Below are 18,195 nucleotides of genomic sequence, written 5' to 3'. Positions count from 1 at the left end.
TGAGTCTATCAAGATACATCCAAACACCATGATGTTGGGCAACTTTAACTCCCCATACACCAACTGGGTAAATTACTCAAGCTCAAACTCACTTGCCCAAAGGTTCCTCGACTTCATTAACTCCAGTGCCCTGGATCAGCTGGTTGACACCCCCACAAGGGGTACCAACATCCTGGATCTGGTACTTAACAATATGGGGGACCACTGTGGCACCCCTACTGTGAGGTCCTCCCTGGTGAAATCTGACCACAAATCAGTCTCATTCAAATTAACTATCACACCTGACCTCCTCCCCCCGCCCCAACAAGCAACAACTAAACTAAAAAACTTCTCCAAAGCAGGTTCTGACCTCTTATGGGATGGTATAAATATCTTCACTGCACCTCCCCTCTCAGATGGAACTGGCAACTAAGTATAAAGCATTGGTGAAGAACTCTGCAAACATCTGTATAACTTCATTGACTCGGCCGTACCTGACAGGACCAAAGCAAGCTGCTCAAGGAAGAGCAAACCTGCCTGGTAAACAACTGCCATTAACAGGCTGTACAATAAGAGGAAGAAATTGCTAAGAGTAAGAGGGAGTGAGCCCTAAACTGGAAACACTCCCTCCTCAGCTTAAACAAGCAAATAAGACTTCTTATGAAGTCCTCCAAAGCAAACTACGAATCTAAATTAGCTTCTTCAACCAAGGACAACCATAAGGCACTCTTTAGTTACATCCATAACCTAAAAGGAAAGACCTAGATTTGTGCCAAACTGGTAATCAATGATACTACATACACTGAGTCTGTAGACATAGCTAACCTGTTGGCTGACAGGGTCTATGAAAACTTCACCCCCTTGTACCAGCCACACTTACCCCATGAAGTTTGTACCACCTGTCCTCTACCTTGTATCTCTAAAAAGCAGGTTGTAAATGCCCTCTCCAAGGCCAAAAACATAGCATCTATGGTACCTGATGACATCCCAGGCTGTGTCCTACATGGGCTCCAACATGAATTAGCAACACCACTGGGTACTCTTTTCAGTCACAGTCTAAACACTGGCTTCATCCCAGCTGAATGGAAAATAGCCACAGTTATTCCCTTGCACAAAGGTATTTCGTCCACGAACCCTGGGAACTATAAACCTATTAGCCTGACAAGCCTCATCTGCAAGGCCATGGAGCAAATTTCATGGACCTTATCAACAAAGCTATAGGTGATCTCCAAACATTTGACCCTACTCAGTTTGGATTTGTCAAAGGGAAACCACACCTATTAAACCTGGTGGAGTTCTTTGAGGCAGTCACCAAGGACCTGGACAAGGGGAAATCTGTGTGTACAGCCTACCTAGACTTAGCCAAGGTATTTGACACTATCCCCCACTCACACATCACTGACAAACTCACCCAGCTAGGTATCAATCCTTATATCACTAGACAGGTTGCTAACTGGCTCACTCATAGAACCCATATAGTCAAAATAGGGGAATCCATCTCCAACAGCAGACCTGTAACCAGTGGTATTCCACAGGGATCAGTCCTGGGACCTCTACTGTTTAGAATCTATTTCTCCAAAGTACAAGCAAAAAACTAAAGGTCTGTGGCTTACAAAGTTTGATGATGACTGCAAACTGGGAGCGGTCACAGAATCTACATTCTACAAGAAGGTCTTAAATGATTGGTGCCAAATTCATAGCCTTAAAGTCAATGCAAAAAAATGTGACACAATCCCTTTCAGTAAGAGTGATATTCCTGCTAACTAAAACATCAACAGCAACATCCTAAGTATGCACTCAGTGGTCAAAGACCTGGGCAAACAGGTTGACAGCAACCTTACCTTTGACCACGTCTCCACAGTGGTAAGAAAAGCATTCTATATTGCTCATCTCATAAGTAAGGGCATTGCCTCCAGAAAAAAAAAAAGAAGTCATAACCTTCTTGAACTCTTCCCTCATAAGGCAAATAATTGAGTGCAATGTCCCTTTTGGTATGTACCTTTCCAAGCACCTGCAGTAAATGGAGAGACCACAGAGGTTCATCACAAGAAAAATTCAAGGTCTCCAGCATCCATCCTATGTGGATCATCTGAAATCACTGTCACTTTATTCTACTTCATACAGACAACTCAGAGGAGATCTCTGCCTTGCATATAAGGCATCTCTGACCCTGCTTTACTGGAAACTCTGCATATCTACAAGTCAAATAATACACAGGTTACTCACTCTAAAGACCTTAGCCTGGTATGTGACATTAATAAAACCTGATGGAGGGACAGATTTGTCCCCCAGAGGTAACCACACATTTGGAACAGACTCCCACTTCACATCAAACAGAGCACCTCATTGGTCCTCTTCAAACGCAATCTGAACAACTGGATGGGTCACCATAAATTCACCCTGGGGGTTCCATCTGTGCCCATCTTGGACATGGGCAATAGGTGTGGATCGCAGAAATAAGGGTAGAACTTGGCTAGGCTTGTAAGGGCATTAGAGCTAAGGCCATCAGCCTGGTAACTTCATATGCTCTTATGATCCTAACAGAACAGCCTTAGCACATTTCAGTAACTCATATATAAAAGTCTGAATGATTTTCCCAAAAAAAGACTTGATCTGGAAAAATGACAGCAAAAATTTCTAGTCAGAGCTCACTCTGTAGAGAGCTGTCTCAGAGCATATGGCTAACAGATGTCAACAGAGTGAGCCTTGGCAGTATCAGTAGCATCAAACAGGAATTTGCTGATCATTAATTTAGTTTTCAGCTTTTAAGAACAGTCAGGGAGCTTGATCATCTTGCTGACATCACGGATGTGAAGAGGAGAAGCCACCTGAAAAAACATAAAATACAGCAAAGTATAAGATAATCACTGACAAACCATCTCAAAAAAATCTGTCCAGGATGTGAAATGCTCTCAAAAAGCATGAAAGTCAGATGTTGTGGTTTCTTGGATTTTTTTTTTTTTTTTTTTAATGTGAAGAGCTCAAAAATTAGGGATCCAACCAATAAAAGTAGTCCTACTTCTTCAGGAAGAAGAAAGAGGTGTCAGGGAAGCCAACGAATAGAAAATCTTTCAGCATGGCTCCAAAGTAGTTGTATCCTAAAGTACAACATTTTCTTTGGTGCAATATTTACTAAAGTTATAGTAGCTCAAGATCGCTGACAATGCACAGCTACAACTTCAACATAAAAACAGCACTGTGGCAAGAAAGGGTAAGGAACAACACCCACAAAGTCCATCAGCTGTGAATAAAGGGTACTTTTCCGTTATCAGGGCAACACGTGATGCACCTACGTTTTAGCTATGAACACGGCTATGAATGCAGCTACTACTCAGAAAGTGTTACCGTGACTATGTAAATGTCCCCTTTTCCAATTTGTAAAAATTAACAGAATATTTTTTTGTATCTGAAACACATTAATGTCATCTGAAGGAGTATAAGCAAATCAAGTCCTATAAGGATAAGCTTTTATTTTGCCAAAAACATTCAGACCTTTGCGATAGGTGCGGGTATGGCTTGTCCTGCAAAATCTCACGTTCATACAAAAAATGTCCCACTTTGCTCGTTTGAAAAGGTAGCAATCTTAGTTACCTTGCATTTATTTTATTATGTGTACATATTGTCATAGCTCTTAAGTATACATCATTACCAATATTGACGTTACTCACTTGGGGTCTTAAAAAGTACATGTTCCTCAAACTTCCGCATTGAAAGACTTTTTTGCACATTGGGGCAACACTTTCTCGGACTGTGATGCCTCATACTGCCACTATCTTGTTCTGTCCAATTATCTGCTAAACTAGCTCACAGTTTCTTACTTCTACAGCTGAGACAGACTCGGATCCCCTTCAAAAAAGAAAAATAAATACATAAATAATAGGAATAATGTTTTCAAACCACAGACGTGGTGTTTATTTCATAATGATGGCTTTTAAAACAGTATAAGATTACAGGAGTTTAATTAACATGGAGTTTCTGGAGTTAAAGTGACTAAAGCTGGGACTGGGGCACTATTTGTTGACTGTAAACAGCGGGCACTGTTTGTTGACTGTAAATCGCTACCCTGTCTTGAAAAAAAATTAGGCGAAAGAGCTTAAACTTTCTGACCTAGAAACTGGGTGCTTGAAAACTGGGGCTAGTTATAATACTCACATTTCAGGGTTATAGATGCTACTACCCAGAGAGCCATTGTATCAATAACAACACTGTCGCAATGAATGGAATGGAAAGCGCTCATTAAAAGTGTTGCCCCGATAACGGAATAAAGTTAGTTTGATTCTTCAGTCTTTTTAACAAAAAAAAAATCAGGAAGACACTGCTTAGCGCCATGACACACTGACCATTATGTGGCACCTGCAATACTTAGAAGAAGAAGAAAAGTAACAGCTTGTGCAGCAGGGATTTTCCCCACTGGATCCCACATGGGAAGACCTTTTTCTCTTATGTGAATGACAGGCCCTGCATGGAAAACATGCTAAACCTCTCTAGCTGAGCAAAGTCATATGAATGTGTTAAGTTCATATCTACTATGCTCAAAAAAATTTTAAATCATTCAACTGGGCAGCAGTAAAGGTAGGGCTCAAATAACCACTGTAAGTGCTCAAGGGTAAGTTTTACTTCCAGCTTTCAAGCTATGGGCAAGTATCACACTAGAAATGCAGGGGAGCAGATCTTCCTCAGAGTAAAACAAGCTAAAGCCATCAAGCAATCAAATGTTTAAGCAACTCTGATGGACTTCCCTCATATCTGCAAAACAAGCAGCACCATAATTACCCATTCCAAGGACTTAAACCTTGCATATGATATAAATAGGACCTGTTGGACAGACAGGTATATAGCCCAAAGACTACCCCTTCTTTGGAAAGGGCTCCCCATCCATAGAAAGCAGAGTTCCTCTCTAACCCAATTCAACTGTAACTTGGCCGTCTGAATGATGAACCAGAAATTCACCTTTGGTTTGACACCTATGCCTCTAATGGACATAGGCAGTCTGTAAATGGTTCATCTCAGAGGCCCCTCCTTATAAATGTGTCATTTCCCAAGCCCCTGCTTACACTTATCAAGGGTACCAGAACTTTTCAGATATTTGAGATGCATGGCTAGGCTTAAAAAGGCCCCAGCGGTCATTAGCCTTGTATACACCTCTGAACCTATAAATTGCAGTATTTACAATGATAAATCAACTAAAAGCCCAAAAAAGAGACAGCAACAGAGAACGTTACAGCAAACAAGTATCACAGTATTTTACACAGTTTAGGTAAGGCAGCTGCGGTGGTGGTGCTGCGGTAGCATTGTCGCCTCACAGTAAGACGTTGTCCTGTTCAATTCTCAGCTAAAGCGTCTTCTGTGTGGAGACATGCGTGAATGGACGTACCTTTGTTGAAGGTTGTGCGTCAGGGCTGGGAACTCGGCACGTAAAAATCTACTGCCAATCATTAGCGGACTGCAGTTCCGCTGTGGTGACCCCTAACCGGGAAAAGCCGAAAGATACAACAAAGGTAAGGCCAGATTGCAAGCAGTGTACTTTTACAATGCAGTTGCTGATGTGTTCTGAGCATCTTATACAGAATTGTTAATATATACTTGTGGTATAGTGTTCTCAATTTGCTGTAACACATTGTTCAGATACATTTGCTAAGAAGGCATTTGGCTTATTGAACTATTTACTTTTACTATTTTGCTTTTGGCAATTAAACAAAACTTTCTATGTAGGTGTTACATATGTGGCATTTGGTAAATTAGGGACTACCTTTCAAGCTATTTTTTCTGTGCTAATCAGAGATTTTTTTCATTCTTTCCACGCTCTCTTTCCATTAGTTGTGCCTTCAGTTTGGTCCAAGGGCACTGGAGGCCTTTTAATCTCCTTATCTTAGTGGAGAATATTTTTTTTCCTGTTTTGAAAGGATGACACCACTAAAAATGTGAAAGATTTCAGCAGTTTCCACAAGACCATTGTCTAATACAAAGCTAGAAAGGTTAGTTAAGTATCACAGACAGCCCAAGGAACACGGTTTCCATGGCTTCTAGGAGTTCACCTGCTATACAGACACAGTCTACCACAGGGAACGGCTGAAAAGAAAAGTGCAATCATCCATCTATCACAGTGATCCATTGTTTACAACCTACACAGGATACATTTCAGACAGAATCACTTTCAAGTGACAACCCGGAGAAGGTGCTACTATTAATCTAACCAAAGCAGAAAAGGGTGAAAATACAGACATTTCAAATGCAGCATTTTTCTCGGTAGAGACATTATCACAAGCATGTATCCAAATATGTCATGGCTGACAGTGGTCCACAAGGCTTCCCAGCTACAAGATTAATAAATAAATAAAGGCACATAATCAAACTGAGGGTTGACTGTAGAATTGCATTCTTAATTACAATAAGGTCTGGAGTTGACAGCTGAAACCAAGAAAACATTTCAAACATTTATTGCATTACCCATACTCTAAAACAGTAAATCATTGTAAACAATCACATGCTTACCCTTTGGGCAGCTAGAAGATTTAAAGCCATCCTGTGGTAAACTTGAAAGGAACCTCCCATCAGGCTTGCATTCAGCCAGCTTGATAAACATACCCCTGTTACTGGCACACCTAAAGAACCTTTGACCTTTGAATGTTCCATCTGTGCATTCTTTCATCTCGTAATCCTAACAAAAAAAAGGAAGAGAATGTCTAGTCGAGTGTGATAAGCAAATTACAGTGTCATTGCCTTGGATACTGTAGTACCGCAATGTGATATTAGTACAGTATTTCATATCAAAAAATGAATAACTGGCATGCTGGAATAAATAATGAGAAGAACAAGTAAAAAAAATACAAAAACTTAATACCAGGTTTGTTAAAAAGTCATTAGTACATTAGTGGCATTTAATTTTAGAAATGAATCAGCAAGCTCTGCAGTGAACACCAACTTTTGCACTAAAACAATGAAAATTGAAAGATAAGTAATGCTTCAAAAGTTTTCAAAGCACTGCTGCTATTATCAAAAAGGCATAAACAAGTGAAGAAGTGATCATGAGTAAGATTACGTACAGACAACGAATGTTACAGTACATTCACATTAAGTATCGCAGCCTATTAACAGAAGATATAGCATCTGAAGCTTAGTTGTGTAAGCTGTTTCTAGAATACATAATGATTAGGATTGTGTAAGCAGAAACACAGTGGCAGTCATAATTTGCAGAATAAAAAACACCCATAAAGCAACTGCAGCCCACCCCTTCAACCAAAAAGTAATAGAAGCAGGAAGCCTACTTAAAATCTTTGTAAGTGTAATGATCAACAGTTTGCTGGATTGTTTACAGATTATGAATTTTGCCTAGAACAATAACCACCATGCCTATCAAATGTCTTTGATATTGCTTCATATTTTTGTGCCATCCCTCATACAGTTCTTGATTTTCTGATAAATCACTGACAATTATAGTCAGTCAATAAAACCAGTTTACTTGACTTTGCTTACTGGGAAAGTCTGACAGGGCAAAATACCATTTCAGAGGAGCTCCAGGGGAGAGAAGCACATTACATGCATCTGAATAAGCTATCAGTAAAAATATACAGTAACACTCAGAATTATGTAACTTAACAGGTGATAACCATGTTACCTGAACACTCAGGATTATGTAACTTAACAGGTGATAACCATGTTACCTGAACACTCAGGATTATGTAACTTAACAGGTGATAACCATGTTACCTGAACACTCAGGATTATGTAACTTAACAGGTGATAACCATGTTACCTGAACACTCAGGATTATGTAACTTAACAGGCGATAACCATGTTACCTGAACACTCAGGATTATGTAATTTAACAGGCGATAACCATGTTACCTGAACACTCAGGATTATGTAACTTAACAGGCGATAACCATGTTACCTGAACACTCAGGATTATGTAACCTATCAAGTAATACCCATGCTACCTGCATCATACAGTATTTACAGAATGCTAAGCTCATGCACATCAACAGAACAAAGTACACACAACACTTATATCTCTTATGACAACAAGACATTTGGTATTTTTACAGTGTTAGACTTGCATACTTCTTACTTTCAGAAAATAATGCTGATGCAAAACCTGCTGTTCTATTAACTTTATAAGTGAATTAGAGTAATATTTAAAATTTGTCCCTGATTTTGAGCCTTTCTCCCTCCTTTATTTTAGGCTTTGTCCATAATTATTGGCAAAAGACGTTGAGCGATATAATGACCCCCTATTTTAGGAATTTTGGGTGAAATAATTTTAAAACAGAGCTTAGAACTAGTGACATATCAATGTTAAACAGCATTTTCTTGAAAAGTTTCTAAACATTATGCAGTTCATAAATTCACCTTGTACCGCCTTTTGTTTTGAGTTTATACTGACTATCAAAGAACTTGCTTTCACAATGAGTATTAAAAAGTTTCAATAGTTTGTGTTTCAAACAAATTTAAGTTGTGACAAGAGGCATTGCCATAGCCCTAATAATGTCAAACGCACATGCATATCAGAAGTAACGCATCAACATCTCTGAATACATTTATCACTGTGAAGTTCATTTCCTGAGCTGCTACTATGATGAACTGTTGACATACATTTAATGTATTTATGAATTGTTTTATCAACAAGTTAGATACATGCAGCCATTTTGACAGACATTTTATTTAACACGGGTAGCCACTCATTTTAAGCTACAGTCTTGCTAAACAATAAAAATAACAGTACAATACAATATTGTAATAAAATAATTACATTTGGTATGCAGTTCTGTGTTTAGAAACATTTCATACCAGTGAAGAGCTGTATTTCATACTTGATTCAGGCCATTCTATTTTTTGCTGACAGCTGTATATGTTGTTGTTGTCTTTCGTTTTTTCCAAGTTAGGGGTCGCCACAGCTAAACTCCAGTCCGCTAATGATTGGCAGTAGATTTTCACGAACGCTGAGGTGCCAGCTCGACGTTCAACCTTCAATGAAGGCACGCCCATTTACCCATGTTTTTCGAAAGCCCACCCAACCGCGGGGAGGACATGCAGACTCCACACAGAAGGCACTACCGCACTCCAGCCGAGTATCGAACGGAGAACCTCTTGCTGTGAGGCAACAACGCTACCGCTGCACCACCGTGGATGTTGCTGACAGCTGTATATAAATATGGATATTAGCTGGTTGCCCAGACTAGCCATAATTGCTGAAACGTGGGCAGAGACTTGATTTTGAGAGAAAATTAACACTGTGCAGTAGGTTGCCAGTAGAAAATGTTTTTTGAAGCTTTCTAATGAGCAGGTGGGGGTGAGCAGAGTAATTTATTTTTTATTTTATTTTACACTTGTTGACCGGGAAAGTCTGACTGGACAATGACTACACAGACATGTGGTGAACAGTTTTAAGGAAGAAAACAAGGGTAGAAGAATGGTTTACATTAAAAACAGGTTGCCTCTCACTTTGATGGGTAATCATTTTGCTTGGAAATGATGGTACAGGGGTACTTGAATTGAGTGAGTTGACCATAAGTAGATTTTGCTTAGTAACTTCTGAAGTATGTGGCAGTTAAAAAGGACCCTACTCACAAAACCAGGAATCCACAAAAAAAGTTTGCCAAAAGCACCTATTTTGTTATGGCGCTTGTAGTCCCTGGTGCTAACACGCAAACAGATCCATGGGTGACACCAAGGGTGTGTAACGTAGTGCCAATATAACTGAGGCATGAGGAGACTGTAAGTTGCTGGTCAAGATGAATTTCTTTGGTATTAAAAATGCCGGACTGAAGGCAAAGCATCTCCTAACAGTCAAGTAGCAGACCAGTTTGAGGGCTTAGGATAGGCATTTAGCTGTACCCATTAGCATAGCTTCAGTTTTCTTGATATTTAACATTAAGTCTAAGGAACTGAACTAGCGGCGAAATGCACTAAGGTAGTATTCCAGTATGCAGATTTTGCAGGAGGGGAGTGAGCTAGAGTCCCAGATAACCATGCTGTCAGCATAAGATAATGTAGTTAGATCAGAAAGCATGACCCTGAAGGTGTAAAATGAAAATTGCGAAAAGAAGGAAATGAGAAACAAAGCTCTGAAGTACACCACACTTGGTGAGGATGGGGCAAAGACTGACCCCACTGACTGAGACAGGTATACTTATACTAAAGATGAGGGTCATTGCTGGTACCATGTCAACTCGAACAAAAATATAATTTTTTCAGTATATATACATTAATGAAGATTGCCTATCCCCTCTACAGGTGAACATGGGGCTTTAACAAAGACATTCTTCTTAGCAATTTTTACATCAAACATAACAAATGCTATTCACAATTGCTAAAGTATAAAATACCTTACATGCAATGTTATGGTATAAATGACTATGCAATCAATATATTAACAAGATTAATAAGATTAATAAGAACATTAGTAAGATGATCAACTACGGACTCACTGAGAACACAAAAGTGTCAGGAAAAATAAAGCCAAACAACAAAAACATAGTAAATAAAAGCAAAACCAAGGAGACGGTAAACACAGCAGGATAAAAGCAAACGGAGTTTAATAGAGTATGAGCGCTTTCGCGTTGCTTCCACATAGCTTCTTCAGATACAAACCAATTAAAACAATCCTCCTACATAATTTTTAAAAAACATTAACAGCCAAAAAACTATGTAAAACCATAGTCATGTGATATCATTTTGTCGCATGACTTAGCAATTCAAGTGCTTACATATTGAACTTATGTATTTCAAAAGTTTATCTAAGCATAAACTGAAATACTTGCTGTAAGTGAGCAAACACACAACCAAATCCCACTACAATGATAAGAAAATAGCTCTTTACTTTTCCTGTTAAAATTACTCAAATTATATTCAAACAAACAAATGTTTACAAGCACACTATCAGATGTCAGTGTAAAACTTATAACTGTCTTCACAAAGCACTAAAATGCATGACAAATCAAATAATTATGCTCATAAATAACACAAGAACAAGTTATCAGACTTACCATGTGATATCATCCTAGGACAGGTAAAGAAGAAACAACATCTCATGGAATTATAAAGCATAATAAGTCCCAAAACAAATTAGTTGCTCAATGCTCAAAATGTTATGAGCCTTTAAGTTACACCTCAATGGTGACCTTGCATAACCATTAAGGTGTAACTTCAAGGCTCATTATATAATTCCTTGAGATGTTGTTTGTTTGAATATAATTTGAGTAATTTTACCACGAAAAGTGAAGAGCTATTTTATTATTATTGCAGTGGGATTTAGTTGTGTTTTTGCTCACTTACAGCAAGTATTTTAGTTTATGCTTAGATAAACTTTTGTAAATTCAGTATGTAAGCACTGGAACTGCTAAGTCATGCGACAAAATTATATCACATGACTATGGTTTTACATAGTTGATTGGCTGTTAATGTTTTTTAAAAATGATGTAGGAGGATTGTTTTAATTGATTTGTATCTGAAGAAGCGTTGTGGAAGCAACGCGAAAGCGCTTATACTCCATTAAACTCCGTTTGCTTTTATTCGGCTGTATTTACCGTCTCCTTGGTTTTGCTTTTATTTACAAGGAGCTGGTTTTATCCTTTTACGTGGCTTCTTTTAATTTTTCAAGAAAAACATAGTGTTATGATGAACAAGTGAAAACAAAGTTAATATTTATGAAATTAAACAATACTCAAGATTAAAATAACAGAAAGGACAACCTGCAATGAAAAATATAAAAATATACAAAACATTTTTCAGTGGGTCAGCACTTTTGATCCTTTAATAAAGAAAGACAAGAAAACAGCATCCAAATATTTGCCTATGCTATTACTAGCCTAAAAAATTAGAAATAAACTTTTTCCTATAAAGCAGACAATAATTTAAAAGCAATATTGCATAACCAAAAATGTAAACACAAATTTAATTGTTTTAATCTAAAGGCATGCAAGGTTGGCCTATTTAATTTCTGACAAAGCACAGCATTCAGTTAAATAACAATCACTAGTCCACAAGTACCTCTCAACTGTCCAGATTTCTGCGGAATGCCCCGATTTCTGATTACATTTTTGGTCTATTTATCATTGAATTTGTGGCTTTCTGGTAAACCACTATGGAGTGAACTCAATGAGTAATAACAGGATTCCAGACTTCACAGCCTTCAGAAAATGCAAAACTCCTGTTATTCCAACAACTTTCTAATTTTATTTAAAATTTGTCCCTAACTTTGGGGCTCTCTCCCCCCATTATTTTTGGGCCTGGTCCAGATTTCTTGCACTAACAGGTTGAAAGACATGTACAAAGTATGTTGCCTGAAACCCTGCAGTGCAAATTACCTCTACGAGAAAGGCAAACAGGAAATTAAAAAAACAGCACACACACCCTGCCAAGTATTCATTTGTATTTGCAAATATGTAGTTGCAAATATGTAGAGTCTAAGGACTAACCCATCTACTTTGTTTTAGAGGACTACAAAAATAAACAAAGGGATAGCACAAACACATTACAAATTTCACTGACTGAAAAGTCTTGCCAGACTCATTGAAGTGAAAATTAAAAGATTGTACTATTTTATATACATCTGTTAATTAATGCTGCAAAATAAACATTAAGAATTAATTAAATCAGAACCATGCAGACCCTACATGCCTAAGAGCTAGTAACAGCAGCAGTGAAATCACAGTGTCATGCAGAGCTAGTCTAACAGTATTCTTCTAAAATGTGTAATGTGGTCTTAAGCTACATGTTTAAAACAAGCTTTCAAGTGAAGGTGACTACTGTTTCAAAATAAGTCTGTAATAAAACTTTGGGACACATCCATTTAAGAGCTAATTTACTTTTTTAAAAATATCAAATTGTTAAAGTTGCTTTTCTACATATTACTATGACAGTATCATTTGCAAAGTAGATGAAATAACTTGTTTATGCACACTATAACATTATTCAGAAACATGTTGTTGTTGTCTTTCGGCTTTTCCCGGTTAGGGGTCGCCACAGCGGAACTCCGGTCCACTAATGATTGGCAGTAGATTATTCAGAAACATGAAAAACAAAAAAAAACATGTAGCCTATGATAAAACCTTCTCCTTGCAGCAGCTAAACACAAATGCATCCAAAACAGGAGGCAGTACACATGCCGAGGTTAAAATATAAAAGGTTTAATATATAAGCGCTTTCACGTTGTTTTCCACAGATAATCAAAACAAGTTAAAATCACGAAACATCTTTTAAATACAGCTACTTCACCAATTAACTGCCTCACAAAGAGAATCACTGATGATGTAAAAATCACAACAAAAACATTTAAAACTGTACAGGAATCACGATAGAACTTCACATAACTTAATAATTCATCTTCTGTTCACAATTGCAAACATAAACTACAGAGTTTTATAGCACTTGCGGACGTGTGACCCTGTCTCATTATTTTATTGTCTTATCACTCACGTTGCACATAAAGGTAATGAATCTCTTCCATCTACTAAAAATTATTCAGAAACAATATTAAAGAACATTTTAAGAAACCAAGTATGTAACACTATGGAAAACATACTGGTAATCTTAAAACATCTCTGTGCAACATACCTTTATCAACCTTATGTGGTTTAAATCTCAACTGCCGGGATGCGTAATCTAGCATTTTCTATACAATAATGGACTAGTAAAACATTTCTACAAGTGGTATATGAAATTTTGTAGAAAGAATATTTAATTGATCCTAAGTAATGCACTAGTAATGTTTCTACTTTACAAGAGAAAGTGAAAATGAGGGAGGAGGACGATAATGCAAATAACACAAGTTTGACTAATGCATAACTGATGTACTGGTGCATCTGGTAGAACCTCATAAGGAACAGGAAGTCCTATTTCACCTAAGGTGACAACAGAGGTGACTATACTAAGGTGACATCAGAGTTGATTATACCAACTTCTGAGGTGCAAGGAATGGCATTTCCTGCATGGAGTATGATTTGAACATCACAGAAAAAAGAAAATTATCAATAATGTTTGCAAATGTTATTTCACATTGCCTTTAGGCCAAAACTGCAATCGCTGTTGTGTCCCTTACACTTATGCCACAAACCCACTTTTGGTAACCTGTTTGGTGACACTAAGATCCTTTAGTGTCTAGGTACTCCTAATATCTGGCCACCTGTTTGGTGACACTAAGATCATTTGGTATCTAGGTACACCTAATATCTGGCCACCTGGTTGGTGACACTGTAAGATCCTTTAGTGTCTAGGTACACCTAATATCTGACCACCTGTTTGGTGACACTGTAAGATCCTTTAGTGTCTAGGTACACCTAATATCTGGCCACCTGTTTGGTGACACTAAGATTCTTTAGTGTCTATGTACTCCTAATATCTGGCCACCTGTTTGGTGACACTAAGATCCTTTAGTGTCTAGGTACACCTAATATCTGGCCACCTGGTTGGTGACACTGTAAGATCCTTTAGTGTCTAGGTACACCTAATATCTGGCCACCTGTTTGATGACACTGTAAGATCCTTTAGTGTCTAGTTACACCCAATATCTGGTCACCTGTTTGGTGACACTGTAAGATCCTTTAGTGTCTAGGTACACCTAATATCTGGCCACCTGTTTGGTGACACTAAGATCATTTAGTGTCTAGGTACTCCTAATATCTGGCCACCTGTTTGGTGACACTAAGATCATTTGGTATCTAGGTACACCTAATATCTGGCCACCTGGTTGGTGACACTGTAAGATCCTTTAGTGTCTAGGTACACCTAATATCTGGCCATCTGTTTGGTGACACTGTAAAATCCTTCAGTGTCTATGTACACCTAATATCTGGCCAGCTGTTTGGTGACACTGTAAGATCCTTTAGTGTCTAGGTACACCTAATATCTGGCCACCTGTTTGGTGACACTGTAAGATCCTTTAGTGTCTAGGTACACCTAATATCTGGCCACCTGTTTGGTGACACTGTAAGATCCTTTAGTGTCTAGGTACACCTAATATCTGGCCACCTATTTGGTGACACTGTAAGATCCTGTAGTGTCTAGGTACACCTAATATCTGGCCACCTGTTTGGTGACACTGTAAGATCCTTTAGTGTCTAGGTACTCCTAATATCTGGCCACCTGTTTGGTGACACTAAGATCATTTGGTATCTAGGTACACCTAATATCTGACCACCTGGTTGGTGACACTGTAAGATCCTTTAGTGTCTAGGTACACCTAATATCTGGCCACCTGTTTGGTGACACTGTAAGATCCTTTAGTGTCTAGGTACACCTAATATCTGGCCACCTGTTTGGTGACACTGTAAGATTCTTTAGTGTCTATGTACTCCTAATATCTGGCCACCTGTTTGGTGACACTAAGATCCTTTAGTGTCTAGGTACACCTAATATCTGGCCACCTGGTTGGTGACACTGTAAGATCCTTTAGTGTCTAGGTACACCTAATATCTGGCCACCTGTTTGATGACACTGTAAGATCCTTTAGTGTCTAGTTACACCCAATATCTGGTCACCTGTTTGGTGACACTGTAAGATCCTTTAGTGTCTAGGTACACCTAATATCTGGCCACCTGTTTGGTGACACTAAGATCATTTAGTGTCTAGGTACTCCTAATATCTGGCCACCTGTTTGGTGACACTAAGATCATTTGGTATCTAGGTACACCTAATATCCGGTCACCTGTTTGGTGACACTGTAGATCCTTTAGTGTGTACGTACACCTAATATCTGGCCAGCTGTTTGGTGACAATGTAAGATCCTTTAGTGTCTAGGTACTCCTAATATCTGGCCACCTGTTTAGTGACACTGTAATATCCTTTAGTGTCTAGGTACTCCTAATATCTGGCCACCTGTTTGGTGACACTGTAAGATCCTTTAGTGTCTAGTTACACCTAATATCTGGCCACCTGTTTGGTGACACTGTAAGATCCTTTAGTGTCTAGGTACACCTAATATCTGGCCACCTGTTTGGTGACACTGTAAGATCCTTTAGTGTCTAGGTACACCTAATATCTGGCCACCTGTTTGGTGACGCTGTAAGATCCTTTAGTGTCTAGGTACACCTAATATCTGGCCACCTGTTTGGTGACACTGTAAGATCCTTTAGTGTCTAGATACACCTAATATCTGGCCACCTATTTGGTGACACTGTAAGATCCTGTAGTGTCTAGGTACACCTAATATCTGGCCACCTGTTTGGTGACACTGTAAGATCCTTTAGTGTCTAGGTACACCTAATATCTGGCCATGATACTTTCTACACTGTCATACTTGTCACTTTAATTACAAAGGCATAAATAAGGCTCTGGTCACTAATGTACAGTCCAAATGATAAAAAATAGGAACATACAGTTACTGAAGTAGAGGTCAATGTGAGGCAGTGTCTGGTACACAGGAAGACAAACACAGGTAGAATATAAAGTATACAGTTTCTGTGATATCCCTGATCTTCCCTTCTTCACTAAAATGTTCACTGTTATTCCAGATAAAGGCCACTTAAACGTACCTAACTTAACTGCTGTTTACCCCACAGAAAGCTGTTGACGTGGTTTGATGTACTCCGTTTACTTATTGTTCTCCTCTCCAATGCATCTTTAAACAATCCAGTGCCATGCCACCTTGACTTGTTACACAGATGTTGGATCCAAAATATTTTGTGGGAGATTTTTCAATGCATCAACAACAATCTTAGTAAAAAAATCTCTCCACAAACTTCCCATGAGTCATTACCCATATTTTTAAAGTGCTCCCCCATATTAACATGCAATTAATTTTCTGAAAGAGATACCTCTACTTAAACCTACTAATTCTATTAAAGCACGTTATCATATTTCCCTCCTTAAACGTGTGCATTTTAAATCAGTTAGCTATTCGTCGAAGGACTTCATGCATAGAACGAGTACCATCTTGTTGACCATCCTCTCAACAGCCCGAGTTTTACTTCTGTCCTTGCAGAGATGTGGTCTCGGCTGCATAAAATACACAAGATGAACTCTCACCAGTTGTCCATACAGAGAAATAATAAAGTTCATTGCATTGTTGGTACCACCCCCACTACATCTCATGGTCACCTCACATTTTCTCATTACCCTTTTTGTATAAGCTTTCCTACTTTTAATTCATAAGAAATATACCATAATGGTCTTTCTGGATTTGTTGATAAAAATATTTTGATAAACATTATTCGTCTAGATTTTTTTCCTTCCAAGTTACCAAACTTTCACTAAACAGAAGCTGCCATGCTTTGGGCAACTTGCATGCCTTTACCAAACCCCAATTATATCCTTTCCATGTTGCTAAGTAACTAAAATGTTTCATTACTGGTATATCAATGGAGTTGTTATATTTAAGTTAACAGGTGGAATGAAACTTCAGACAGTGTGTGCAATTAGTGCACCTCCCCCTACAAAAGCACTTGTTTTGGGGAGAAGTATTTTCAACAAGTTTTGCTATGATGTAAATACAGCAGCAGCATATCAAAAATCCAAATTATGACACAGTTTTCAGGATGAAATGCAAGTTATTCCTAAGGAACACCATAGCCATGTGCATGATCATATCTAGTTCCCCACAGAAAAGGGCCTTACGCTCTAAGATCCTGTGGGAAAGATGATGACCAACAGGAATAACAGCTTGGAAAAGACATTCAAGTTTAAAGCTGCTGAACAGTGGGCAGACAGTCTTGGCAATAATGAAATTTTAAGTCCAAAGGAAGTAAATGGTCATTCAAAGGAAGGAAAAGACGTATAATGCTTTTAAGGAACTGCTTGACCAGTCAAAGACACAGTTCTGCTGAAAACAAGGACATACTGTGAAAAAATAGCTGACAGATGCACTCTGACCTTAGAATAACTAAGACACAAATAATGCAGGCAACCAAGACATGCCAGAAGTACCTGCTTGCTGGGAAAATGGGGTGGTAAAGGGCACCTTTTTACCTATATGGAGAACATTTTCAACTTGTCAAAGTACATCTGATACGTAGAAGGATTCCTAGTAACTTCAATTATATCTGACATTCTAGTCTAGTCTACAGGTCCAGCAGGATTATCTGATGTAAGCCAACAGCTATGCCCTGAGGATTAGCGGAGTGTCACTTCAAATGTGGGAGAATTTCTTGGTTAGTACTGGGAAGGTTTTCTGTGCTATCCAGCACAGAGGTCCAGTGAGATTAATGAATCTAAACCAGGAGCTATGTCCTGAGGAGAAGCAACATGTTAACCCAATTGTGAATAAACTTTTCTAGTTTGTAG

At 38.5% G+C, this 18,195-nt stretch overlaps 1 protein-coding gene across 3 annotated transcripts in view; it reads right to left on the bottom strand.

Moving 5' to 3' along the window:
• Positions 1-18,195, bottom strand: part of LOC122817110 (ubiquitin carboxyl-terminal hydrolase CYLD-like) — a 363,020-nt gene that overhangs the window by 165,296 nt on the left and 179,529 nt on the right. For all 3 annotated transcript variants that reach the window (XM_044090288.1, XM_044090289.1, XR_006367148.1), the window contains exon 5: positions 6,472-6,637. In XM_044090288.1, the coding sequence (XP_043946223.1) occupies positions 6,472-6,637 (166 nt within the window). The remainder of the gene's footprint in view (positions 1-6,471; positions 6,638-18,195) is intronic.

The sequence above is a fragment of the Protopterus annectens genome, chromosome 12.part0 (assembly GCF_019279795.1).
Source record: "Protopterus annectens isolate FY-2018-M chromosome 12.part0, PAN1.0, whole genome shotgun sequence".
Classification (NCBI taxonomy): Eukaryota; Metazoa; Chordata; order Ceratodontiformes; family Protopteridae; genus Protopterus; species Protopterus annectens.
The sequence above is the reverse complement of the archived record's forward strand: the minus strand, read 5'-3'. Positions and strand labels throughout refer to the sequence as shown.